General features: G+C 44.1%; 2 protein-coding genes across 8 annotated transcripts; one reads left to right on the top strand and one right to left on the bottom strand.

Annotated features, from left to right (window-relative positions):
• Positions 1–4310: 4310 nt before the first annotated feature.
• On the top strand, positions 4311–12396 carry TAF13 (TATA-box binding protein associated factor 13). Its single transcript, XM_053306313.1, has 4 exons — positions 4311–4514; positions 6980–7058; positions 9534–9631; positions 11028–12396. Exons 1-4 carry the CDS (start codon positions 4488–4490, stop codon positions 11196–11198), a joined length of 375 nt encoding a protein of 124 aa, XP_053162288.1. The 5' UTR covers positions 4311–4487; the 3' UTR covers positions 11199–12396.
• A 2784-nt stretch (positions 12397–15180) lies between these two features.
• NEPRO (nucleolus and neural progenitor protein) lies at positions 15181–27324 on the bottom strand. 7 transcript variants are annotated; one of them, XM_053306301.1, is made up of 10 exons: positions 27151–27324; positions 25436–25558; positions 24260–24414; positions 22448–22524; positions 21777–21908; positions 21358–21435; positions 19984–20339; positions 18343–18410; positions 16252–16505; positions 15181–15579 (listed from the first exon to the last, which is right to left on the bottom strand). In XM_053306301.1, the coding sequence occupies exons 2-10, from the start codon at positions 25533–25535 to the stop codon at positions 15210–15212; spliced, it is 1590 nt and encodes a 529-aa protein (XP_053162276.1). In that variant the 5' UTR covers positions 25536–25558; positions 27151–27324; the 3' UTR covers positions 15181–15209. The 7 variants fall into 7 exon arrangements, with proteins under 7 accessions (XP_053162276.1, XP_053162275.1, XP_053162277.1 ...); XM_053306300.1 differs by lacking the exon at positions 27151–27324 and having other exon boundaries at positions 25436–25611; XM_053306302.1 differs by lacking the exon at positions 27151–27324 and having other exon boundaries at positions 25316–25438.
• Between the last annotated feature and the right edge of the window lie 560 nt (positions 27325–27884).

Raw genomic sequence — 27884 nt, 5'->3', positions numbered from 1 at the left:
CAGTTTTTGATGTGTGACTTTAACAGAAGCTTGAACAGGCAAGAAGTAGCAGGTCATAATGCTCATCCATGCCCTGAAATAGTTCACAGGCTAATTCTTGCAAATCAAGCTGCTGTTAAAGGCACAGCTACAGAGGCCAACTGAAAAGTTGGCAACCTGGATCAGTTGCAGTCACTGTACAAGCATGTTTATGGCTTCAGCTCAGCCCATGCCTCATGATATATCTGCAGCATTGTAAAACGTTCAGCCCTACTCTGGAGATTCTACTACATCTTAGCTGCAGGTCTGGATGAAGGACATATGAGAGTATAAAACTGACAAATGTGCATCCTCCAGGAATAGTACAATGTAATGCAATCAAATTGTGAATGTCTTTCTAATATATACTTCATATGGTAGTCCAAGTTCCAGTACTGAAGAGATACATGCAAGAGTAGTTCAGCCTGGGCCTCATTTGTTTTGTGGAGAATTTGCTCCCATCAGCTGCTGTACAAAGACAAAAGGAGGATGAAAACGTATTTGCAAACTTGGATAAAGGCATCTATCTCTTTGGTTGTTTTTAAATCTTTTGAAAACACACCTGTTTCATCAGGCTTTTAGTTTATGATGTTTTAAAGTTTTATTTATGGTAATGTTAATCTGTTTTATGTGATTTTTAGGTTTTAGTTGCTGTTTGTTTAAATTGTAAACCACCCTGAGGTTTTTATATAGGTGTATATATGTGTTAAATAAAATAAAATACAGATCTGCTGGCATATAGGCAGTAGCTCAAGGCTAGAGCATACGGCTTGTATGTGGAAGGATGAATCACTAGTATCTAAAGTAGCAATGTCTACTTTTGCCTGAGACACATACAGGTGAAACTCAAAAAATTAGAATATCGTGCAAAAGTTCATTAATTTCAGTAATGCAAATTAAAAGGTGAAACTGATATATGAGATAGACGCATTACATGCAAAGCGAGATAAGTCAAGCCTTAATTTGTTATAATTGTGATGATCATGGCGTACAGCTCATGAGAACCCCAAATCCACAATCCCAGAAAATTAGAATATTGTGAAAAGGTTCAACAGTAGGCTCCAGGTGTCCCACTCCAATCAGCTAATCAATCCATAACACCTGCAAAGGGTTCCTGAGCCTTTAAATGGTCTCTCAGTCTGGTTCATTAGGAATCACAATCATGGGAAAGACTGCTGACTTGACAGTTGTGCAGAAAACCATCATTGACACCCTCCATAAGGAGGGAAAGCCTCAAAAGGTAATTGCAAAAGAAGTTGGATGTTCCCAAAGTGCTGTATCAAAGCACATTAATAGAAAGTTATGTGGAAGGGAAAAGTGTGGAAGAAAAAGGTGCACAAGCAGCAGGGATGACCGCAGCCTGGAGAGGATTGTCAGGAAAAGGCCATTCAAAAGTGTTGGGGACTTTCACAAGGAGTGGACTGAGGCTGGAGTTAGTGCATCAAGAGCCACCACACACAGACGGATCCTGGACATGGGCTTCAAATGTATTCCTCTTGTCAAGCCGCTCCTGAACAACAAACAACGTCAGAAGCGTCTTACCTGGGCTCAAGAAAAAAAGAACTGATCTATTGCTCAGTGGTCCAAAGTCCTCTTTTCTGATGCGAGCAACTTTTGCATCTCATTTGGAAACCAAGGACCCAGAGTCTGGAGGAAGAAAGGAGAGGCACACAATGCAAGATGCTTGAAGTCCAGTGTGAAGTTTCCACAGTCTGTTGATTTGGGGAGCCATGTCATCGGCTGGTGTTGGTCCACTGTGCTTCATTAAGTCCAGGGTCAACGCAGCCGTCTATCAGGAGATTTTGGAGCACTTCATGCTTCCTTCTGCAGACGAGCTGTATGGGGATGCTGACTTCATTTTCCAGCAGGACTTGGCACCTGCCCACACTACCAAAAGTACCAAAACCTGGTTCAATGACCATGGGATTACTGTGCTTGATTGGCCAGCAAACTCGCCTGACCTGAACCCCATAGAGAATCTATGGGGCATTGCCAAGAGAAGGATGAGAGACATGAGACCAAACAATGCAGAAGAGCTGAAGGCCGCTAATGAAGCATCCTGGTCTTCCATAACACCTCAGCCACAGGCTGATAGCATCCATGCCACGCTGCATTGAGCCAGTAATTGCTACAAAAGGGGCCCAAACCAAGTACTGAATACATATGCATGCTTATACTTTTCAGAGGTCCGATATTGTTCTATTTACAATCCTTGTTTTATTGGTTTCGTGTAATATTCTAATTTTCTGGGATTGTGGATTTGGGGTTCTCATGAGCTGTACGCCATGATCATCACAATTATAACAAATTAAGGCTTGACTTATCTCGCTTTGCATGTAATGCGTCTGTCTCATATATCAGTTTCACCTTTTAATTTGCATTACTGAAATTAATGAACTTTTGCACGATATTCTAATTTTTCGAGTTTCACCTGTAAGTCACTGCTAGTTGAGGTTGCTAATGGAACTGTAGGAACCTGACTCTTTCTAACATGATTTATGTGGCTTCTTGAGTTTGGACAGGGATTCCCAGAAATCCTTGAAGATGCTTGTCAGATTCTGATGCCTGTGGACTCTGCAGGCCACTTGGTTCCACTTCAGGTTTTTTTTCTTTTTGCTTACAGTAAGTAAATGAATTTAGACAAACCTCAGTAATCCTGTTTCCTATCTTTACTGCACATAGAGGCGTCCCAGTCCTCCCTACAATCACCTGAGCTGCCTGGTTCTGTGTAGTTACTTGAAATTAAAATCCAAGAATGTGTGCATGGGATTTCACCCATGGTGTACCCTTGCTTTATGCTTTCGGTGATCTTAAGCATGCATAAAATCAGGTTGTAAGTTCCTTTTTAATGGCTAGAATAACTTAGCTGATGTATCTTCCAAACATTTTTTTTAAAATATCTGGAGAGGTGCATACTTCCAGACATAAGGGATACCATTACACTGGATTTGGAAGTGTTGAATTCACTGTCTTCCTATTCGCAAGAGGAGACAATATCTGGATACCTATCCTGCATTTTAATCACCCTTATATCAATCACATAATTTCAAATACAAGGTTTAATAGAAAGTTCAAAAAATGATGAAGCACTATAAGAGGAAAACTTATCTTGTAGCTGTCTGCTATTATTTAAATAAAACATTATACTAAAATTTAAAACATAAATCCTAATAAAGAATAAAATTTTATTCTTTCCAGTGACGTTGGGACAGAGGAGGCAACGGGGCAGCAGGGAGGTACGACAGTCCCTTACCAAATGGAGTGCCAGTGAGGGGAAAGCGTAGGGAGGGGTGTTCCCTCCCCCACACTGAAAGTCACCCCCTTGCCTTCAAACTTCTTCCACCCAGTTATGTGTACATCCCTAGTGCAGACTTCTTTTCAGTGCTCTTGCTGCTGGCTGTTAGGCTCAACTCTACTCCAGAATTGGAATGCAAGCAACAAAAGCCCCATTCAAAAGCTGGCCTGGGTCAAGGAATGGATTAACCAAAAAAACACACCATAAGGCCATCATGGGATTGTTCTGCTTCCCAATTCCCTCAAATGGTAGCAACTTCCAAAGCAGTCTTTTACGGGGTCAGGTGAGGGAATAGTAGTAGAGATACTAAGTTGTGATTATTTTTGATATTGTAGATACCTGTGTAAACCAAACCAAAACCAGTGTGATAATACCTTTATTACGACCAACCAAAATGACATAAAGTTGCGAGCAGCAAACTTTTAACTTCTCTCAACAGAAGACTTTAGAAGAATTAGCCTGAATTTTAAGCAGAGAGAAAAAGATTTCGGACATGGTAGCAGAGCTCAAAGGTTTGCTGTTTGTAACAGGTTTTTAAAATGAAGTGTAAGAGCCACAGTCACACACAACTTGATTTCTCTCCCTAGTTGCCAGACACTGATTTCAGGAGGCACCCAGGGGCCCTGGGCCAGGGCTACTGGGACAGATAGTGGTGGTGGTTTCTCCATCTATAAACTGATTTATAGTGTTTTTGCAGTCTTTGCTTGCTTACAAATATACAGATTGAGCAGTTGGGAATTAAACCGCTTTGATAACTTTTTACTGAAAAGCAGTTCATAATAATTAATAGTAGTAGTAATAATGATTTATAATTAATAATCAATTGCCAATGGGTAATGCTAGTCCTAGAGCAGCAATAGCAGCTCCCTGACGGCCGCTTACGTTTCTGAAATCTGAATGCTTCGCATTTTCGCAATCGCTTATTCCCATTGAGCATGCTCAGTAGTCCTTAATCGCCTTTCCTCCCTTTGTGCGTCTAATGAAAGCGCCGGAAAAGGGCAAAGTAAGGGCACATTGCTTCACTTGCTCTTAGGAAGCATTCTTGACGAAGTGAGCATGCCCAGAAGGACTGAGCGAAATGCCTAAACAGAGATAGAAAACAGAAACTGGGGGTCTCTGGTACGGGAAGGGCGCGGGACTCGTCGGAGAAGCGGACGACGTTGTCGCAGCGACCATGGCAGACGAGGAGGAGGACCCGCCTGTAAGTGAAGGAGCAGGCTGAATGGATGCCAACTAGCGAGAGGGTGGCCTTGTGCAGTGGGCGATTCCGGAGCGGCCTGGACTGTGTCCTAGCTGTCGGGTTTGCAAGACCAAGGCTGCAGTCCTGTCCACACTTACTAGGGAATAAGCCCCGTTGAAAGCAGTGGAACCTGCGAAAATATGCATAGGATTGTGCAGCAAGATTGGTGCTGGGGTAGCCTATTCAGAACCGAGGCATACTAAAACCAGTGTTAGAGAATGATTATTGACACGCGTCCGTTCCTTTCGAAGGGCCGTGGGAATGCACTGAGTTTCCGAATGCCCCTTGGAGTGCCTTTTATTGGGGACCAATGCATTTCCATGGCCATTCCCGAAAGACTTGCCATTCCGAATGGGTTTTGAAACGCATCAGGATGGGTTGGGTCTTTCTAAATGCTGCTTGGGTGGGTCAGCTTTTGAGCTAGAAGTACGGGGTATAAATATAAACACTCTGAATGATAATTGCAATGTACTGAGGTAGGTTCAGACCCAGCACCTGAAGCCTTAGAATAAAAAAAGAAATAGACTCCAAAATGGTCCCCTATGGATGTGAAAACCCTACTTTCTATTGTTGTTGTTAAAACATATGTTTTTAATTGACTTCTAAAACACCCCTGATTGATCAGGCTTTTAGTTTATGATGATTTATGTCCCCCAGGGCTCCATACTGTCTCCAGTGCTTTTTAACATCTACATGAAACTGCTGAGAGATATAAGGAGATTTGGTGCAGGGTCTTATCAGTATGTTGATGACACCCAAATCTATTTCTCCATGTCAATTTCTTCGCATCATGAGGCGAAGGCTAACCTCCCTAAATGCCTGCCTGGAGGCAGTGATGGGCTACATGAGGGATAACAAATTGAGACTGAATACAAATAAGACGGAGGTACTTATTGTGTGGGGTAGGAATTCCAGAGACTGTTTTGATCTGCCAGTTCTGGATGGGGTCACACTCCCCCAGGAGGAACAGGTACACAGTCTGAGAGTGCTTCTGGATCCAAACCTCTCCCTGGTGTCCCAGGTTGAGTCAGAGGCCTGAGGTACTTTCTATCAGCTCCAGCTGATATGCCAGCTGTGTCAGTTTCTTGAGATAAACAACCTCAGAACAGTGGTACATATGCTGGTAACCTTTTTTAGATTGTGAGCCCTTTGGGGGACAGGGTTCCATCTTATTTATTTATTATTTCTCTGTGTAAACCGCCCTGAGCCATTTTTGGAAGGGTGGCATAGAAATTGAATAAATAACAACAACCTCCAGACTTGACTACTGCAATGCGCTGTGTGTGAGGCTGCCTTTGTATGTAGTCCGGAAACTGCAGTTGGTACAAAATATGGCAGCCAGGTTGGTCTCTGGTCACCTTGGAGAGACCATATTACTGCTGTACTGAAGGAACAACACTAGCTACCAATAAATTTCTAGACAAAATACAAGGTGCTGGTTATAACCTATAAAACCCTAAACAGCTTAGTCCTGGGGTATTTAAGAGAACATCTTCACATGAGCCCCATCGCCCATTGAGATCATCCTGAGAGGTTTGTCTGTTTTTGCCACCAGCTCATCTGGTAGCTACACAGGGATGGACCTTCTCTGTTGCTGCCCCGAGACTCTGGAAATAAGGTGCTCCCTGCTGAAATAAGAGCCTCCCCATCTCTGACAACTTTTTAAAAGTCCTTAAATACTCTTTTTTTCCCCCACCCAAGCTTTTTAACTTGACTGTAGTTTTAAATTGTTTTAAGGTTTTCATTTTTTCCTTAATTTGTTTTATGCTGTTGTAAATTACCCAGAGATGGAAGATTGGGATGATCTACAAATTTGATAGATAGATAAATAAATAGTAAACTGCCGTGAGATTTTATATAGGGCAGTATATGTGACAAAGAAATAAATTTATTATTATTTTACTAATGAGATAATACCATTATGCATGGGACTTTACAGAGTGACAGCAACAATACAGGCTGTTCTCCTAAGGAACTCATCTATAGTTTGCCACTGAGGACCTTACATCTGTGTGGGTATTTGGCAGTAGAGGTGGTTCTTGGCACTGCCTCAAAGCCCTTGCCCCTCTGTTTCTTCTCAATTTTGGGTTGATCCCTGATATTACCAAGTTCTGGAACTGAGCCATGATTTAAATTAAACCCAGTTGTAGAGGGACAAGAGCAGTGCTGAGTATGCTGTGGAGAGGGGAGGATCTGAATGTGGAGGAGAGGAAAAATGAGGTTTATTGTGCAAATGAAGTGGCTTCATTTAACCTACCTGCTCACCTCTCAGGTGTTAGGATGTCTGGAAAACTCAGAATTGGTCAGTATTTCAGAGCTTTCTGGGGATTTTGTTGTGCTTTTGTTCTTATGGTTTGGTAATCTCATTTAGTTTAGTCTTGCTGTACACTGCCATTTCATCTTTGTCCTTGGTGTTGATCTCCTAGTTTGAAGAAGACACTGAGGAGGCTGGAGGAGGCCCAGATGGTGGACAGGGCAAAAGGAAGAGACTGTTCTCCAAAGAATGTAAGTTCCTGCTATGAAGTCTATTCACTTCACTTTCCTCCCCTTTCAAAAAAACCCCACTTCCCCTCACCCCCATTATAAGCTTTTTGAATGTTAGCATTACTATAGCCCTTTTCAGACTATCCTGCCCCATACTTGAAACATACACGCAGAGGGGGAAGTGTGACCTCATCTGCCACCAGCCCTGCTCCCAATACTGAACCTGCTTGCCCTAAAAGCTTTTTAGCAACATGTTAACCTCTTTCCCTTACAAATATTGAAACTTTCCCTTTATACTGGCCACCAGATCACAATTGAAAAGCATTTTAAATATGGGAAAATGCTTAAAACTGGTGAGAGTTAAAGAGAATGGCATTCTGCAGCAGAATTTCCATATTTCCATATTTGCTAATATGGATAATGTCCAACTATACTGAGGCTTACATATGCAGAAGAATATGAGCTTCCTTAAACTTAACTTGGGCAAAACAGAGTCCTATTCGCTCCATACCCATTTGGGGTATGGAGTCAGTCAAATAGCTTTCCATTTGTGTAACATGGCATTCTTTTTCAAAGTGTTAGCATTTCAGTTCCACTAAAAATAACTGGCCATCAAGTATTGTCATTAAAAGTATACATATAATTACCAGCACTATGGTGGCTGCTAGGGATGGGCCCGGACCGGTCCGGAGGCTAGTAGTGTGTCCGAACCGGTCCGGCGGCCATTCCAAAGAATGGCCGAACTGCCGGACCGGTCCGGCCCTGCCTGGTTCGGGTCTGGGTGGGGGGTATGCCTTTAAGGGCGGGAGGGCTTGCTTAGCCCTCCCGCCTCCTTGCCCCCGCCAGCGCCCGTATTTTCCAGTATAGGGGCGCTGGAAATCAGCCGCCCCCCCGCTGCCGCGGCGGCGAAAGAACTCCCAATTGTACTGCCAGCCCTCCCGCCCTCCCTCCCAGCTAGCTGCCCGCCCGCCCGCTCACCTGCTCACCGCTCACCCGATAGGAAACGAGAGGAGCTCCGGCACAGAGCTCCTCTCGTTTGGAAGGCCTCTGGCATAATGGTGTTTTGCGCGCGCGCGGAGGCCCGGTCTACCCAGCGATCGGAGGCCCGGTCTACCCGGCCCTTTCCCGGCGGGTAGACCGGGCCTCCGGCGAACGGCGTGCTTTGCGGCGGGCGCATGTGCCCGCGCGCCAAACACCATTATGCCGGAGGCCTTCCAAACGAGAGGAGCTCTGTGCCAGAGCTCCTCTCGTTTCCTATCGGGTGAGCGGTGAGCGGGTGAGCGGGCGGGCGGGCAGCTAGCTGGGAGGGAGGGCGGGAGGGCTGGCAGTACAATTGGGAGTTCTTTCGCCGCCGCCGCCGCGGCAGCGGGGGGGCGGCTGGTTTCCAGTGCCCCTATACTGTTAAATACGGGCGCTGGCGGGGGCAAGGAGGCGGGAGGGCTAAGCAAGCCCTCCCCGCCCTAAAAACAAGGCCCCCCTTCGGTGCCGGTCCGGACTTCTCCGGACCGTGCACATCACTACCGGAGGCCATTGAAAAGGCCTCCAGACCGGTCTGGACCTGGGTGGTTCGGATTGGGGGTGGGGGGTCGCTTTAAGAGCGGCGGGAGGGTTTACTTACCCCTCCTGCCGCTTTCCGCTGTGGTGCCGTAAATGCTAGAGTAATTGGGGCGGCAGGATACCTCCCTGCCGCCCCTTCCCCGCTGCTGCTCTGCAAAAACTCCCAGTAATGCTTTGCACACACGACGTGCGTGTGTGCAAAGCATTACTGGGAGTTTCTGCAGAGCAGCAGCGGGGAAGGGGCGGCAGGGAGGTATCCTGCCGCCCCAATTACCCTAGCATTTACGGCGCCACAGCGGAAAGCGGCGGGAGGGGTAAGTAAACCCTCCCGCCGCTCTTAAAGCGACCCCCCCACCCCAGTGCCGGACCGCAGTGTGGCGGTACCGTGCACACCCCTAGTGGCTGCTGATGTTTCAACCTAAGGGCCCTACAACAGTCAAAATATACTTCACCAGTGTATGATCTTTAGACCAGTTCTTCTGGAAACCAGTTTAAAAGCTTACACGGGCATGCTGGCTTCTGCCTGCTTGAACAGTTTGGGAAAATAAGACTGTTTAGTTTCACTTAGGAAGCAGTCAGTGAACAGTTCATAAATCTTCCACACAGGTTATTTGCATTTCGTATCACACTTTGCCACAAGATGTGGTGACAGCCAACAACCGGGATGGCTTTGAGGGGTTTGGATAACTTCATGGAGGAGAGGTCTATCATCGGCTACGAGTCAGAGGGCTATAGGCCACCTCCAGCCTCAAAGGCAGGATGCCTCTGAGTACCAGTTGCAGGGGAGTAACAGCAGAAGGGAGGCCATGCCCTCAACTCCTGCCTGTAGGCTTCAAGTGGCATCTGGTGGGCCACTGTGTGAAACAGGATCCTGGACTAGATGGGCCATGGGCCTGATCCAGCACGGCTCTTCTTATGTAAGGTTTTTTGGCTCCGCAGTGAGATGCATGATGTATGGATTTGGAGATGACCAGAACCCCTACACAGAGTCAGTGGATATTCTTGAAGACCTGGTCATAGAATTCATCACAGAAATGGTAAGTTCCACTGGTATGCTTGCACATGATCACAGATTGGGTGAGGCGTGTAGATGAGATTTGGACTCTAGGAACATAGGAAACTGCCATATACTGAGTCAGACCATTGGTCTATCTAGCTCAGTATTGTCCTCACAGACTGGCAGTGGCTTCTCCAAGGTTGCAGGCAGGAATCTCTCTCAGCCATATCTTGGAGAAGCCAGGGAGGGAACTTGAAACCTTCTGCTCTTCCCAGAGTGGCTTCATCCCCTGAGGGGAATATCTCGCAGTGCTCACACATCAAGTCTCCCATTCAGATGCAACCAGGGCAGACCCTGCTTAGCTATGGGGACAAGTCATGCTTGCTACCACAAGACCAGCTCTCCTCTCTCTTTTCCTGTGCTGCAGTTTGTATGGTACCTAAAGTCCAGAACTCTAAAGAGAAGGCTTATACAAAAGGCAGCTGTTGATCAGTTCACTGAGTTGAGTCTGTTGTTTGTTCTTGTGCTGTTTCATCACAATTAATTACAAGGTACAGGGAGCTGCCTGAGAGGAGATTCAGGCAGGAATATGGTAGTTCTCTTCTGCTTCTGCTTCTGCACCCCTTTCAGAATATATCTAGGCAATCATTTATTTGAAAACACCCCTAAAGCAGAATATTTCTAAGCTGGAAAGTTTTGTCAGGCAAACTTGTGTCCCAGTGTGCAAGTTCTCCATGTGCAGGTAGTGCAGTCTTGGGAGAGGACTATACCATTTGCAGTATTTCAACTGGCTTTTATACTAAACAGATCAATATTTCATAGCTGAGAAATATTTGAATCTAAGGAGCCATTAATGAAACCAGCTCCCTTGCCCACTGCAACACACGTGGCTGATTTGTCAAAGACATTACAATTTGGTGACTTCTCCAATGCTTGCATTAAAAATTCTAAACTTCTGCTCTCCTATATTTGTCTGCTATACCATATCCTATTGCTGCAACAAAAAATGCAAGACCACAAAACATGCCATCATATTCGCACAGTGACATCTACCCTAAGCACTTGAATTAGTTAACACAATAGTGAAGTTGAAGTAGTGGGAACTTTGAAGGAAAGTGACTATGGGAACTTTGAAGGAAAGTGACTATCTTGATCTTATGGGAAACTAAAGGAGAATGCAGTTGAACATGTGCCTTGGAATTTAGGAAGTGTGAGTGTCTGCTTCCAATTTAATTATAATAAACTGAAGTCCGCCATGATGAACACACCAACTGATCTTGGTTTATTTCTAACCTACTTACTTGAAATAATAAACTGCAATCTGTAACCAAAGTTCAGAGTAAGTTATGGATTGCAGTTTATTTCAACTCTTCTGTAGGACAGAAGAAAAGCATGCTTTTTCCAATCTTTGTTCCAATGGATTTTGTTTCTAATAGACCCACAAAGCAATGTCAATTGGACGACAAGGTCGGGTACAGGTTGAAGATATTGTCTTCTTGATCCGTAAAGATCCACGGAAATTTGCTCGGGTCAAAGACTTGTTGACAATGAATGAAGAACTGAAGCGGGCTAGGAAGGCATTCGATGAAGCAAACTATGGCTCTTGAGGCCTTTTGAGATGCAGACAGTTGCCATGTTCAGGAATAAATTTCATGATTCTTCTGACTCGTCCTGGGTAATGCCTTTCCTGGTGAATTCCTTCATCTGGACATCAAAAATTGAAGCTTTGCTCAGATGTAACTGCTTCCTGACTCTAAAATATACCATTGTATTTGTTGTATGTTTTAAGATTTCAAAAGCTTTAAAATAATGCTAGGAAGGATAAGCTTTTTCTTTTTGACACTGATCACATCAACTGAGGCCTAAGCAATTTTTAATAACTTAAAGGTGTTTATAGCTAACTGCATATTGCAAACTGTAACATTGAACAAGAACTGCTCCCGTTAACTTCATTTGTTCATGCATCTTTGATAGGAAACATACTCTTGTATAACTTTATGTACTACGTTAAACAGGCTGTCTGCTACAATACTTTATATTTAAACTCAAAATAATTTGTCAATATTTTGAGTTTTGTGAAACTTCAGGCAAAATTGTGTCAACATCTGGAAAATGTTGTTTACATATTTGATGTTGCTTCTGAAACTTACCCCATGAATCACAGCTATCCTCTCAAAACAGCAGCAACATATGCAGTACGTAATTAGGTGTTGCAGATAAACCAAAATGAACGATTTGCAACCTCCCCACCGTGCACTAATGCAGAAGTGCTTCACTTTCTAGAGCAAATCGTTACTGTTTGATAAGATGTGAATATATCCTTAGTGAAGCCAGCCATGTTTACATTTGGACAGATAGTAGAATGCCGACCTTCCTAAATACAGCTTAAAGGGTAATCTTATTTTTAGAGTGTGTGAAAGGTGGGAAGCACACTGATGTACATAGTTCTCCATTTAATCTATAGCAGAGCTGTGCAATTTGAGCTACAGCTCCAATCAGGTATTATATATAAACCAAAAATAGTTACAATCCCTGTAAAGATCTGCAGAAATATTTTGTCTGAATATTCTATATACTTGCTTCTGTCTGCTTTAAAATCAAATTGCATCACCTTCAGCATTAATCATGCTACATTTCAGTTGCTTAGCACTTCAGTCTATTTCATCTGCAGAGTTTCCTTTGTAGGTTTGTGTCACAGTGTATAAGAAATGCATGTGTCTATTTTGCTGGGCATGTACACCTATTTAACAGAGGTTTCCCACTAGATGCATACATGGCAAGATAAAAGTTGGTAGTAGATCTTCACTTCTTGAATACTGCCTGTAGTTCACCAGAGCACATTCTTAATGAAGCAGAGACAGACCTAAAAGGAATCAAAATCTGCTGCTACGGATGCAACAGTGTATAAGAGGTTAAGCATCCAGTGATGATAAACATCTGCTATGCCATTTGGGTGTTATTCTCATACTCTGGGGCAGATCTGGTAATACACACTCTCTTAATCATCTACAAGGGTAAATGTTTAAGTTAGTATAGCAGCATGTATAGCAAAATTGACATCGCAGAACCAACCAGAGAGATGGTGACTTTGGATTTAATCCTGAGTGATGCCCAGGACCTGGTGCAAGATGTCAGAGTTGCAGAATTATTGGGTAGCAGTGACCATAGTGTGATCCAATTCAGCATATACAGTATGCAAGTGGACAATTGCCAAGGAAGTCCAACACAGGTGCGTTGGACTTCAGAAGAGGAAACTTCTCAAAAATGAGGGGACTGGTAAGAAAGAAGTTGAAAGGGAAAGTCAGGAGGGTCAAATCACTCCAGAAAGCATGGAACTTATTTAAAACCAGAGTGCTAGAACCACAGTTGGAATGTATACCAAGAAGGAGGAAAGGTACCACCAAGTCCAGTGGGATGCCAGTGTGGCTAACAAGTAGAGTCGGGGAAGCTATAAAAGGGAAGAAGACTTCCTTCGGAAAAAGTCCTGCCCAAAGAAAGAGAACAGGAACAAACTCTGGCAAAAGAAATGCATGGAAACAATAAGGGATCCAAAGAGAGATTTTGAGCTAGATGTGTCAAGGGGAATAACAAACTTTAAATATATCAGAAGTAGAAAATCTGCCAGGGAGGCAGTTGGCCCTTTAGATGACGAGAGTGTGAAAGAGATTAGTAAGAAGAATAAGGAGATTGCAGAGAAGCTGAATGAGTTCTTTGCATCTGTCTTCATGGCAGAGGATACTGACCATAAACCCTCTCCGTTATTGAGCTTTTCAAGTTTAGAGGCTAAAGAACTGGGCCAATTCGAGGATGTTCTAGTCTTGAAAAACTAAAAATTAACGAATTGCCAGGGCCAGATGGCACCCAAGAGTTCTGAAGGAGCTCAAATGTGTAATTGCTGATTTCCTAGCAAAAATATATAACTTATCCCTACAATCAGGCTCTGTACCAGAGGCCTGGAAAGTAGCCAGTGTGACTCCGATATCAGGGCAGTTTACAGAGAAATAATAAATCAGAAGGATCCCTGTCCCCAAAGGGCTCACAATCTAAAAAGAAACACAAGATAGACACCAGCAGGGTGGAAAGGGCCAGTTACTCTCCCCCTGCTAAATAAAGAGAATCACCACATTAAAAGGTGCCTCTTTGCCAAGTTAGCAGGGGTTGAACAGGCTTTGCTGAAAGAGAACCAGCATGGCTTCTGCAAGGGAAAGTCTTGCCTCACTAACCTTTTGGAGTTTTTGAGTGTCAACAGGCATATGGATAAAGGTGATCTGGTTGACATGGACTTCCAAAAAGCTGCTGATAAAGTTCACCAAAGGCTCTTGAGTAAACTTAGCAGTCATGGAATAAGGGTACAGGTTCAAGTGGGGATTGGTAACGGGATGAAGGACAGGCAACAGAGAGTAGGAATAAATAGACAGTTTTCACAATGGCGGTAGGTAGGAAGCGTAGTCCCCCAGGGATTGGTTCTGGGACCAGTGCTCTTTAACTTGTTCATAAACAACCTAGAAGTTGGGGTGAGAAGCAAAGTGGCCAGATTTACAGACAACACTAAAATATTTAGGGTAGTGAAATCCACAATGGATTGTGAGGAGCTCAAAAAAGACCTCTCCAAACTGGGTGAGTGGGCAACAAACTGGCAAATCCAGTTCAATGTAGGCAAGTGTAAAGTGATGCACATTGGGGCAAAAAACCCAACTTCATATACAGTGATGGGATCTGAGCTGTCAGTGACTGACCAGGAGAGAGATCGTGGGGTTGTAGTTGACAGCTCATTGAAAGTGTTGACTCGGTGCATGGCAGCTGTGAAAAAGCCAATTCCATGCTAGGAATCAGGAGATTGAAAATAAAAATGCTAGTATTATAATGCCCTTATACAAATCTATGGCGCGACCACATCTGGAGTACTACATACAGCTTTGGTCACCGTATCTTAAGGATAGTGTAGAACTGGGAAAGGTGCAGAAGAGGGCAAGCAAAATAATCAGGGGCCTGGAGCACCTTCCTTATGAGGAAAAGAGGCAACTGAGGAGAGACATGATCAAGGTGTATAAAATTATGCATGGAGTGGAGAGGGTAGACAGAGAAAATTCTTCTCCCTCTCTCACAGCACTGGAACCAGGGGTCACCCCATGAAACTGAAGGTCAGGAAATTTAGGACCAACAAGAAGAAATACTTTTTCACACAGCACTTAATCTATAGTATTCCTATGGGATGTGGTGATGGCCACCAGCTTGGACATCTTTAAAGGGGGCTTAGACAGATTATGGTGGACAGGTCTATCAATGGCTACTAGTCTGGTGGCCATGGACCACCTCCAACCTCAGAGGCACGATGCCTCTCAGTACCAGTGGAAGGTGAGCAACAGCGGCAACAGCAGGAGAGAAGGCATGCACATACCTCTTGCCTGTGGGCTCGCCCCAGGTATCTCATGGGCCACTGTGTTAGACTAGATGGGCCTTCGGCCTGATCCAGCAGGGTTATTCTTATCCCTTGAATTTGTATATAGTGCTTGCATTTGCCACAATATGAGTGTTTGACTGAGAAACTAGGGACAAAGACTTTCCTTTGCTAGTACAAAAGCATCTGAACACAGTTTATATCTAATTTAATACAGCATTTATAAACCTATTGCTCCAAAAATGTCATCTATATCATCTTTGCTCTCGAGAGCTTCCTTCTGTATAGAGGCAGGCAACACCAGAGGTCTAGAAGCATCCCTCTCTTCTTCAGGTTTAGCAATTGTAGTAGAACCGATATCAATTTTCCTCGCTTTAGACAAGTGTTCAGACCTCTGAGGAAGGGCAGTCCTGCAGTTTGCATCTCTGTTTACGCACGTATTTCTCTGTATTCTCTTTGAAACGCATCCTGGGAGTTTGATCCGTCTCTGTTTGCAGGGTCTAAGTACTTTGTGTGGCCTCCGTCTGCAGCTTGAGATCCTGAGGTACTTACAGATAGTAGCTTTAACACAGCCTAGTTTTCTCTGCAACCTTCAAGGGAAAAAGAAGGGGTGTTAAATCACCTGTTGCCTTCTGTGCGAACAGTTGCTTAATACATTTTTGAATGGCCTGAAGTTGATTATTCCGTTCAACCAGAGACCTAATTAATAGCAGGGAAGCTCTCAGCCTAAGCCTGAAATAAACTGCACACAGGCTGAATAATAGACCCTCAACCAACATCTCCTCCTTCCCCTGTACCCACCACACTTTTCTTTAGGGGGTTATTGTGGCAAAACAGATCATCTAAATCAGCAGTGGCTGGTCAGTAAAGGCAGGAGGGGCTACACCCCCCTTCTCCTGCCAAGTAAACAAAATCCTGGAGAGACAGATGACTTCCTGGACTCAGAGGAGAAGGAAGCTTGCCTCAAGCCCTCCTCCCCACTGCTGTAACCTTTACAGGGCCCTTTTCGACTGGCCAGAATGGCTAACAGCTAATGTATTTTGAAAGCTTGCGGGCAGTTACATCACTGCTGCCCCAGAGCAACAACAAAAGGGGAAAGAATTCATGCCACAGCACATCCCTAATAATCCTTATTTCTTCCCAATTTAGTTAAGCTTGCAGGGCTATAATCTTTAGCAAGGCTTTATTTGTTGTTCTTAGAAGCCAAGCACAGTTATGTAAAGCACAGGTAACAGAAACTGCAAGCGCAATAATAAACTGACCTCCAACCCTGTGCTTCCACATGCTGCAGTCGCCTGGTTTTCAAAAGCTTCATTCCCAGGAAAAAAGCTTCTGGTCCAAGCTTATTGCTTTTGCACCAAAGAATTGTTGTTCTGAGTGCATCAGACAGATCTCCAAATGAGTGTGCTTCTCGAAAACTGGACACAAACGTTTTAAGATGCTGAAGTCTCTGCGATTTAGGGGGAACGGATGTGGATCTCTTTGATTCAGAAAGCTTTCCCCGAAATTGGGAACTCTGATATTAAAACCAAAAAAAGGAAATTAGTACTGGAAAACACCAATGGAGAAGATGCTTAAATATATAAGAAGCTGAGAAGTCAAATAGGTCTCTGTTCAGTTTTATTACTAGCTTGTGGGGGTGGGGAGTGGGAGAGTGTATCTTTGCTTCATGCCCTTGATCCTAAGCATATTGGCCCAGAGTATTGACGGAGAAATTCTGGGAATTCTGGGTTCGTTTAATGAGCAGAGGCCCTCACCGTCCATCAGGTTCAAGCTTTATTGATTACAGCATGCCGGGTGTCTCTCTTCCAAGAGCACACACTCAGGCTTTTGGCAAGAGCCTTTTATACTGTTTGCCTACAGGACTGAGTACAGAGCCTATCAGAGGCCACAGTTTCATGGTATACACCAACGATCCTAGTACAAGCACAATAAAGCTTAGTCATTGGTACACAAAGTGAACCAATTACAGGGCAGAAACCAGCAATAATGCACCAATCAGCTTTAGCGATGCTTATGCCTAGTCAGGGCAGGGCAAGCTGTGGTCAACAGGTGTCTATTTCTACTCAGGCGGGGTAGAGTATTGTTTCCAAGAAAATGGGCCCTTGTAACAGCAAGGTGCAGAAACTTGTGACCTTTAGGATTTATGTAGGTTACTTACAGGTGAAAGGGGATAGTGGAATTTTCTTTCATCAGTATATAATGTTTTCCCCTATACCCATACATGAATTTCTATAAAACATCATAGGAACATAGGAAGCTGCCATAAACTGACCATAGGTGCATCTAGCTCAGTATTGTCTACACCAGGCCTGCACAACATATGGCCCATGAGGTCTTTTTTCTGGGCCTGCAGGGCTATTCTGCTTGCCCCCACTCCCACCCCCACCCCACCGCCTGACCTGAACCTCTGTGTATTTTTTGGAAAATTCTTTACATTTCTGCCACCGCGTGGCTGAGGGACAGCTGCCGAGGGATGAGCCAGGTGTACTCCTCTCCTGACCCACCCCACACTGGCAGCAGGTGTGGCTCCTCCCACTCCCAGAGTAACACAGGGTCTGCCGTTTGGCCCTACATCTCTTCCCAACTGCAAGGTGCGCCTGCGCAGTGGAAAGATTGTTGCAGTTATGAAGCAACTAAAAGGGTACTAGTGCATTCGACCAAAATGAAGACTGGTCTGTGTCCACCAACATACCATGTACAGGTAATTTATAGGCATGTGCCCGAAACATTTCGGAGGCCATTATAAAGGCCTCCGAAACGTTTCAGCGCTGGGGCGGGATTCGGTTTTTCGGCATGGCGGGGGTAGCACTTTAAAGGCGGGGGAGAGTGTACTCACCCCCCCGCCGCGTTTCCCCCGCCAGCACTCTTCAAATTCCAAGCCCCTCGGGGCGGCAGCATTCCTCCCTGCCGCCCCGTTCCTCCCATCGGCCGGAAGTGGCCGGAAGTTGCGAGCGTGTGTGCGCCTGTCATGCGCGCGTGCTGGCGCACGCACACTCGCAACTTCCGGCCACTTCTGGCCGACGGGAGGGACGGGGCGGCAGGGAGGAACGCTGCCGCCCCGAGGGGCTTGGAATTTGAAGAGCGCCGGCGGGGGAAACGCGGCTGGGGTGGTGGTGAGTACAATCTCCCCCACCTTTAAAGTACTACCCCTGCCGGTGCCGAAGAGTCTTCGGGCACATCCCTAGTAATTTAACAGGTAAGCATATCAAGCAGTTTGATGAGTTATATTGTGGAGCATGACTTTTGCAGTATATTCATGCCATGGCAGGTGGTCAACAGCAACACCAGAAAAATACAAAGCAGTACACCAGAACCCACTGTCTTCAAAAAAAGTATGAAATAGTACAAACCTCCTGTGATGCAGGATTAGGAGACCTAAATAAGGTTTTGACATCAAACTTCCACTCCTTTCCAAGATCTAAAAGAGAGGGTAAAAATGAATTCATGGCTTGGAACCTGCCTAGCAGAAGAACCACTGTCTACCACATGTGCTTTCCCAAAACCTAATTTTTTCAAAGGCCTTCAGGGTCAGGTTTTTGTCCACCATTGTGCCTCACTTATGGAACACCACCAGAGAAACTTGCCTAGCCCCGATTCTGATGCCTTTTCAAAGCCAGGCAAGTGTCCATGCATTCCAACACATTTTTAGCTGGCTAGCTGTGTTTTTATAGCTTCTGCTGAATTTTACTGTTTTTATGGCTGCTGTTTCTGCAATACGTTTTTTATATTGCATTTTACTGCCTTCTTGTTACTGGTTTTCATTGTATGCCACCTTTGAGTGTGTTGTTTTAAAGAACATCCTGTATAACTATCTAATAAACCAATAGCTTAACAAGTCATTACAGCAAAGCTAAAATCATCATAATCAAAATGAAACACAGTTACTTGAGACAAAATAGTATGAAATCAATGGACTAAATGCATGATATATGTTCTTATTCAGGATAAGGAAATCAGTTTTGTCTGTAGGTTTGGAGTTTTCTGGCACAATGTGCCTTGATCCTTTCACAGTCAAAGCCATGAAAGTAACAAGGTGCATCTTGCAAGTGTAGGGAGCCAGTCATAAGAACAACTCTGCTGGATCAGGCCCAGAGCCCATCATCCTGTTTCACACAGTGGCCCAACACATGCCTCTGGGAAGCCTACAGGCAAGAGATAAAGGCATGCCCGCTCTCTGCTGTAGCTCCCCTGCAACTGGTATTTAAAGGCATCCTGCCTCTCTGAGTCTGGAGGTAGCCTATGGCCTAAGACTAATAGCTATTAATATACTTGTCCTCTATGAATTTGTCTAAGCCCCTTTTCCAAGTGGGGGCCATCACCACATCCCATGGCAGAGAGTTCCACAGTTTAATTGTGCACTGTGTGAAAAGAGTACCTTTTGTCAGTCCTAAATTTTGTGGCAATCAGTTTCACGGGATGACCCCTGCTTCTAGTGTTGTGAAAGCGGGGGCGCAGGAGGGGGGGGATTTCTCTCTCTACACTTTCTCCAAACCATGCATAATTTTAAAGATCTCTATCAAAGCTCCCCTTAGTTTCCTTTTTTCCTCAACTAAGAAGCCCCAGGCATTGTAGCCTTGTCTCATAAAACCCTAAACAGCTTGGGCCCAGGGTATTTAAGAGAATGTCTTCATTATGATCCCCATCACCAATCAAGATCATCTGGAGAGGTCTGTCTGCAATTGCCAGCAGCTCATCTGTGGGCTTCTCAAGGACAGGCCTTCTCCGTTGCTGCCCCGATGTTCTGGAATGTGCTCCCTGCTGAAATAAGAGCCTCCCATCTCTGCCAGCTTTTAAAGAGTCCTTAAAAATGCATTTATTCACCCAAGCTTTTTAACTAGCATTGTGGTTTTAAATTGCTTTGTTTTATGTTGTGGTAAGCCACCCAGAGACAGAAGTCTGGGGTGGTGTACAAATATAATTTTAAAAAACAAAGGAAACTGGGCCTCTTAATTCCTCATTCCCATCCAAATAAAGAGGCTGTCATTTCTTACCTTGGTTAGTTCTCTTTGCCAGAACTGGCTTCCCAATATCAGTGATGTTCCGGGCACTCATTGTCTTCTTTCTGGCTCTAGTAGGAGCTGCAGTCCTCACCAAAGCCCGCGTCTGCAATGTGGTCTTGCCTCCTGGGAACAGTTTATTCATCCACTCGGCCTTTTTTGTTACAAATGCCTTGGGCATTTTCTCCTTGATCTCTGAATAAGTGGTTCCCAGAAATTCATTTATTTCAGAAGGAAAGGCAAATCCTTTAATATAAGGCCGTGGTTCAATCTTTGAAACTTCCTGGAGCAATTCAAACAGGCTCTCATATAAAGAGCTAAGGCTTTTTAACACACCTCTATAGAGAATCCTAAAATAATTTTAAAAGGGAAAAAATGAAACACTTATCTCCTAAGTAGTACCCATTTCCCCATATCTGGTTTACTCTTAAGAGGTGCCCATCACTAAGATTTTCTAAAGCATATTTCAACCTCACAAACTCACAATCATGACCTAACATATCTTTTCCCATAATGACAATATTTTTTTTTTTAAAAAAAGAACAACAGAGGACTATTAAGACTTGAAAGATTTCTCCAAAAACCTTTCCTTCTTTCTTGTACAACTGCTGAGAATTTTTCAAAATCTCCAAGTTTAATCATTTTATCCACTCAGAACTCATCTATTAGCAATTCTTGCACTTGTGAAATCATCTTGCTGACCTTCGGCATGACTATGATAATTTGTCCTTGTTTTGACAAATTACTGTAATTCTAGTTGCTTTTAAACTTTTAATAGAACTTTGTATGCTGCCTTGTAAGCCAGTGAAGCTCGAAAGAGAAGATGTAGATGCTTTAAACTAACACACTTCCCTGCCTCCTTTCTCTCCCCCACTGCCCCGTCCGACAGCAACTGCAAAGGTTTTTCAGCATCTGTTTCGAAACAAGATCAAATAAGGTATCAAGTGCACAGTCCTTATAGCTGTATTACTTGCACCTGAAACAGTTGTACCACTTCCATCCTACTAAGACCACCAGAAAGGGGGAAATCAGCCAGATTACATCCCTGTAAGCTGGGATGCCAGCAACTCACCTCTTTGTTCCAACTATTCCCTACATTTTCCTTCCACTCACCTTCCTTCGGGTCATCTTTTAGTTTGAAAACTTGAGGACAAGGCCTACATTTTATTTTTATTCACGTACAGGGACTGCCACAAGCACCAGGTCCATTCTATTAGATATCCGTTCTATTTCCAGAGAAATGATGGAGTCTTGACTAGTAACTGTATTGCTACTATTAGCAGGAAACAAATTAAGCAGACACCCTGCTTGATAAAACCAAAAGAACTAGAAATGAAACAACAAGAGTGTTTTCTCAAATATACACACCATAATCGGCTCAGCAATCCCAGGACCACGGTATTAAACAGAATGTATTCTTCCAAACACAGGTGTTTAACAGTCAGACTGAGGAGCCCATCGATTAAGGTTGGACAACAAATTGAACGTAGAGGCCGGAAATCCAAATTAAACACTTTTTGCACAAATTTACAGTGGCCTTCAGTGAGTATAGATCTTTAAGACAGCTAAGAGTGTAACACACAGCACTATGTAGGCTACATTATGGAGTCACAGAGGGCTGCAGACATTTACACCAAAAACTGACATGCATAACAGGATACTACTCTGACAATTACAAAAACTGTTTAATCAAATCTTATCTTCTTTAACAGAAGATAACATGTGTATCATTTTGCATTTCTAAAAAAGAACTGTAAAGAAAATGCAGACCAGTTTTGGAAGGATACAGAAAAGCTGTGCAGCAACATTCAAACAGACGTAGCAAGAGCTTGCAGCCACCCAAAATCTTCACCAGTACCACTTCTATCACAGGTTGGCTGGGAACCAAGGACTCCTTGAGATTTTCAGATTTCAGTTTCCTATTAGAACAAAAAAGAGAAAAGGCCATATGGGTATGTAGGCCTGACAGATTCCCTCAATAAGTGGTCCGCTAGCAGAATGTTTTGCCATAAGCTGTTCCTGTAATAAACATTAACAACTTTGTGGTATACTCATTCAAGTCTAATTAAAGATTCTGCCTTAGGTTTTTAAGTTTTCCTCAAACATGTCTACATTCTGCAATTTGACAGAAATATCTGTGGACGTTCCATGATGGTCACACCATGATGAGGATCAAAAAGAAAAGTGCCACCTCCTGTTAGAATGGTATCCATTAATGTTTAGAATTATGCAGATCTCTTTATTCTCTACTGAACAGTTCAGTGTAGCATGAAACCTTCCACAGAGTTACCACAGCATAACACTGAGGTAGTTATTGGTCCAACAAAAGAGACTATTGCCCCCCAAGTGCTAGAATTTCAGCTGATATAGTCCAAGATTTATGTAGAACTGTGGCTTTCCTGAGACACTGCATAAAGTTTTACCCAATCACAGAATCACATTAGCTTTTGCTACTTACATGGGGTCCAACTGAACAAGATTTTGAACTGACTTCTCCAGATTCATTAGATGTAAATGCTTCAAACACTGTTCTACCTGAAATAAAACACACACACACACACACACACACACACACACACACACACACACACACAGAGTAATTTCAGACAAGCTTGTAACCCTTTAATAACTGGCAGTCCAGCATCTGCATAAGATGTTGCTCAAATGGCACTTTGTCACTCAAATGACAAAACAATTAGCATACTTAAAATGAATGACAGAAGCTTTGGAACATTTACTGCAGTAATACTGGTAAAAAGCCCATATTTATTATGAAAGGGAATAGGGAAGGAAAGAGGAACCCTGTATTCTGCTGAAGCACATTGTACCCCCACCCACCCCCATAGGATCCCTGAGAGAAGAGGCCAGGGAATCCAGTGCTGAGATAGAAGGCAGGTTTTGCCCTTACTGCAGTAGTATTTCTAAGTGTACTATTGTATCCTTCTAAGTGTACCTTTACTTTACAGTACACCTATGGTAGGAAATCAATTATGGAGGTAGCGGCAGGCTTCGCCCCCTCAGTTGTTTACTTGTCCTGTAGAATTCAAAAGAAGGCTGGTGGGGAGGGGGCAGGGGAAGGACCCTGAGCCTTTTCCTTTCTGCATAGCCCAGTCCCTTGGGTCAAATTTTTGGTCATGGTAGAGTGTGACGGAATCCAGCAGCTGCCTTTTTGTGGGCAGATAACATATTTGCAGACTGTTTAGACTTCTTTCTATTCAATAAATGGTGCACAAACATCTCCAATTCATGTGGTTTCAATTCTGACTTAAACTCACTGGGGTTCAAAAGAAAGTCTCCCACCAATAACAAACCAGCAGAGCTACAGCTAGACCCCAGGAAACTCCTCCTAGGCCCTAAAAACATCCCTGCCTGCTTACTGGGAAAAATATGAGACACGTGTTTCAAAACTTCATATGAATGCTAAGTTATTTATTGTTAGACACAAAGCCATTGGGAACTCATGCTTCTTTTAATACAAATACTATTAAACCAAAACCAGAAACTTGGCTTACTTCCAAGTGAATATGTTTAGGCTTTGGATAATAAGCTTGGTGTGTTATAGCATCTACGGCAGGGTAGGCAATCCTGGCTCTCCAGCTCTTGGTGAACTACAATGCCCATCATCCCCAGCTACAATAAATTGTGGCTTGAGATGATGGGTGCTGTAGTTCAGAGACAGCTAGAGAACCAAGGTTGCCTACCTCTGGTCTACAGCATCATGACAGCAAACCAATTTTTTATCTATATTGAAATGAAGTGTAGGTTCTTCTTTGAACAGTCCAAGAACTTTTAGGAGACACATTAAGAGGAAATACATTGTTATCACGTGCTTTTTTTTTCCTTTTCCAAACATAAATATCAGCTGACAAAAGCCACACTTCTAGAGATGAGACAATAAATATCTACAGTTAACAATAATTTATCATCACCTCAGCACAGTAAGAAAAAAAATGGCAATTGACAACTAGAGTTTCAATCATAAAACTGTGCTAATCACTAGGCAACTTCCCAACTAATGCTGCCCCTCGCATTAAATTGTTTCATGTGCACAACGACTTTTGTCAATCCATCATCCCTCTGAGGTCCCCGCTGTATATCCCTGAGGGTCCCCCAATCTAGACCAAAATATTTGGGGAGAGCATTAAGGGCAGAAGTGGAAGCTGGCAAAAATATTTGGGCACATGAAATATTCTGATGTGGAGGCAATATCAGTCTTTATGTTCTGCACTGTTTCTACATAACAAATCCCAGGAAATTTCTTTCTTCTGACCTGTTTGAGAGAGCGATAAGGACGATGACTCCTCATCTGATAGTGAAAGCTATATAATATTGAATGCAGGAGTCTCTGTTCTGCAGTAACAGCTTTGCTTTTTAGAATGTTTCTGACAACATGACACCCCTTCATTACAGCTGAAAGGCATCTCACTGGAAACAAATCAAGACATAAGAAACACCAAAGTTCATTATCATCATCATCATCATCACAATCAACAAATCATTTTATCTGTGGATCCCAGATATTGCTGGGGTGTTTTGGGGCTGAGGGACCTAGGTGTGAGGAGAGGGGTCAGTCTGTGCAGCACCTTGCAGTTCTGCACAAGAGAGTTGATATTCTGAACATTGGCTTAAGATTGTTCTTTGACACTGGTGGGCAGGTTTCCAAGACAAAGGTGAGATGCAAAGAAAAGTACTGGTTCCCAAACACATTTGTACTTCCAGAAGTTACAAAAGTAAGCTCTTGAGAAGGTTAAAAGGGTCAGGGTATAATGGGCCATCCAGGACTTGCGGGTCCTGCCTACAGAACCTACGCCTATCAGCCATGAAAAAGAAGTTATTCATTCAAGAGCACTTCTGCAAGTTATTTAATTGCCTACCTTAGTTATCAAGACAGCTTACTGCCCCATATCCTATGTATGCTTACTCAAAAATGCATCCTATGAAATTAAGTACATCTTTGTCTTCAGCCCATGTCTTTACAAACAGCGAATGGAAAGGCTCCTACCCTACAGAACCAACGAGCTGCCAGACCCAATTTCAACTCATTGATTCTTTCATTTTTGTTTCCTTTTCTCAACGAGGTGTGTCTGCGCACGCGCGCCAATTAAGATCAATCGGATTGGATTTTAAAGCGCCTGATGGCAGCGAAACATGCACAAACTCCTCCTCCCCCAATTAAAAATCGATGGTACTTTAAAGCACTTACTATGGCCAGATCATATACATCCCCAAAATATGTAGGGCCAAACGCCAGAGACAGGGGCCAGCCACAAATCCAGCACGTGTGGCTTGCCGACTCGTACAGAACTAGCCAGCACATGAGCCTAACCTGAAGGGCAAAGATTTTGCTTCAACACCAACACTTTGCTCGACATGTCGGTTATCGACTCTTCAGGCCGATGGCTCGTCCTCCGCCTCCCTTCAGCTGCGCACTCTCCTCGTCACTCACCTGAACCGTGTTGGGCTGGCACGGCTACCGTAGCGCTGCATGCGGGCCACGGCACATCCAGTCGATTCCATACGGCTTCCTCGACTGTAGGCGCCGCCATCTTTCCCGCTAGCCCTAGACTGACTGAACCAAACGACGAGAGCAAAGAGGGTGGGCGGGAAGGAGAGTGAAGGACGCAACCAACCCACCATTAGGGAGAGGAAGGACACGCCCCTGAACCGCCCACCGCCTCCGGAGGCGGAGACAAGGTTGGGGGCGCGGCTTCTTCTCACATAAGGGGCGACAGCTTTGTAAGAAGTTTGCAGTGCAGTGGCGCTTTCTGCAGGGGATGTTCGCTTAAGACTAAATTTGCCACTAAAACTGCTTTCTAGCCTCCTTCCTGTTGTTGGTGTGTACGTGTGAAAGACAAAAATACAATTTTGAATGCTCTTTTTCCAGTCTGCTTACAATTATTGGTAGTTATGCAGTACAGCCAATTTGTATTTTCATTTTCTTGGGAGGGTGGTGTTGGTCGCTAGGGTTACTTAGTGGTTCTAGCTGAAGCTCTTCCTGGATATTATTTTGTCCAATATTTTATTACAATATCAAAGCCATTAAAATCTCCAGCAGGATTGTTTTCAGTAGTTATCTGGAGACCCTTGAGTCAAAGGAGAGGAGAGCTGGTCTTGCGGTAGCAAGCATGACTTGTCCCCATAGCTAAGCAGGGTCTGCCCTGGTTGCATCTGAATGGGAGACTTGACGTGTGAGCACTGCAAGATATTTCCCTCAGGGGATGAAGCTGCTCTGGGAAGAGCAGAAGGTTTCAAGTTCCCTCCCTGGCTTCTCCAAAATAGGGCTGAGAGAGATTCCCGCCTGCAACCTTGGAGAAGCCGCTGCCAGTCTGTGAAGACAATACTGAGCTACATAGACCAATGGTCTGACTCAGTATATGGCAGTTTCCTATGTTCCTAATCCTGAGTGCAATCCTGGTGCTGCGTGGGCAACCCTGTAATGGTTCTATTGGTCACTTGTGAACAGATCTGAAGTATCTGGTAGGTTCAAAGGACAGCTGTTGGTACTCTCAACCACCTGGAGAAAAAACATGGGTGCGCATATCTACCCCATGACACCAAGGGTTGGTTTGTCCACACTGTCCCTCACTTGCCCACATGCAATAAGGTAGCAGCAGGATGGTGCACTGGATGTGGAGGAGACATTCATGCCTAATCCTCAAACCTGCCCCATGGAGAGCCAACCTACTCGTGATGCGAGAATCTGTCGTATCCCCTGATGTTTAATGACTTAAAAACAGCCGTGAGGAGGTGGAAGCGTGTTTTTTCAGTACTGGGTCAAATAACAGCTGGGATGCATTTAGGGGAAATGGCACATGGAAAGGGCTAAATGCCCCTTCTCCCAGTACTGCTGTTCAAAGCGGGCGGCGGGCAAGCCGCAACTAAATCAAGACAAGATCTCCAGAATGAGAGATCTCCCCAGCCGTGGAAATGTCCATTAAGAGGCACAACATATCAGTTTCCATACTTAGTCCCTCCTCCTTCTCATTGACTGTGGACAATGGTCACATGGACCTTTCCTTCACTACTCCCTATGATCCCTTCACCACTCCTTGGTAAAGCTGACATGGGCATTGTCACTTTCACAAGTCCCTCCCCCTTTTAATTTTCTTCAAAAGAGCCTGTATAGCCGGCACTGTGAAACTGACAGGATTTTACCCTTACCTTGTCAATTTCACTGAAGACTGGAGGAGATGGGAATAACTGCTGTGGCGGGAAAAGTGTGTGTGTCCATCATCATCAAGTCATAACAGGGTTGCCTCTTGGTCTAACCATACAGCAGTACAGGCAGATCTCATGGACTGGAAGCTTGGGGAGTTTCTTTCCCCAAACTAACTGGAGTTGGTGTGTTGACATGCCAAGTTGGGGAAGCATAACTGAGCACTATAAGAAATTTCCCTCAGGGGATGGAGCTGTTCTGTGGAAGAACTCAACTGCCACAGGTGATAGTGATCTGAACTAGATGCAACTTAAAGCAATGGATGTATCTCCTGCCAGTTAATTTTTTTTGAAACCCAAAAACATTTCAAGAAGTTCTTCTGAGTTCTAATGCACATGGGCTGCCATGTGGTACATGGCTCTGTAAGTGAAACAGCTGCTAAAACTGTCATTGTTGGTTGCTACAGAAGTATTGGCAGTATAAAGGAAGGCTTATTTAAGCAATGCAAACTTTCCATTGTGTATCTTCAGTCTGAATATGGGGAATGCTTATTGTATTTGAGGAGGCCTTTAATCTGGCCCCCAGTACATAAACAAATAGCTTGACAGAGGTATGTGTGAGTTTTACATTCTTGTGAATTTGATACCTGGATGAATTTGACAAAGAGACTGCTCACAAGTGCACTTAAAGGGGCCCTGCACATAAGAAGCTAGGTAAACCTAACATAAAACCCTTCCCC

The sequence above is a fragment of the Hemicordylus capensis genome, chromosome 3, assembly GCF_027244095.1.
Source record: "Hemicordylus capensis ecotype Gifberg chromosome 3, rHemCap1.1.pri, whole genome shotgun sequence".
In the NCBI taxonomy this organism is placed as follows: domain Eukaryota; kingdom Metazoa; phylum Chordata; class Lepidosauria; order Squamata; family Cordylidae; genus Hemicordylus; species Hemicordylus capensis.
The sequence above is the reverse complement of the archived record's forward strand: the minus strand, read 5'-3'. Positions and strand labels throughout refer to the sequence as shown.

Coding starts and splice junctions, on each gene's coding strand:
- TAF13 (XM_053306313.1), top strand. CDS start 4,488: ATGGCAGACGAGGAGGAGGACCCGCCT. Junction 4,515..6,979: donor ACGAGGAGGAGGACCCGCCT/GTAAGTGAAGGA, acceptor TTGATCTCCTAG/TTTGAAGAAGACACTGAGGA. Junction 9,632..11,027: donor TAGAATTCATCACAGAAATG/GTAAGTTCCACT, acceptor TGTTTCTAATAG/ACCCACAAAGCAATGTCAAT.
- NEPRO (XM_053306301.1), bottom strand. CDS start 25,535: ATGGCGGCGCCTACAGTCGAGGAAGCCGTATGGAATCGACTGGATGTG. Junction 22,525..24,259: donor CTTATCGCTCTCTCAAACAG/GTCAGAAGAAAG, acceptor GTTTTATTTCAG/GTAGAACAGTGTTTGAAGCA. Junction 15,580..16,251: donor GTGGAAGCACAGGGTTGGAG/GTCAGTTTATTA, acceptor TTTCCCTTGAAG/GTTGCAGAGAAAACTAGGCT.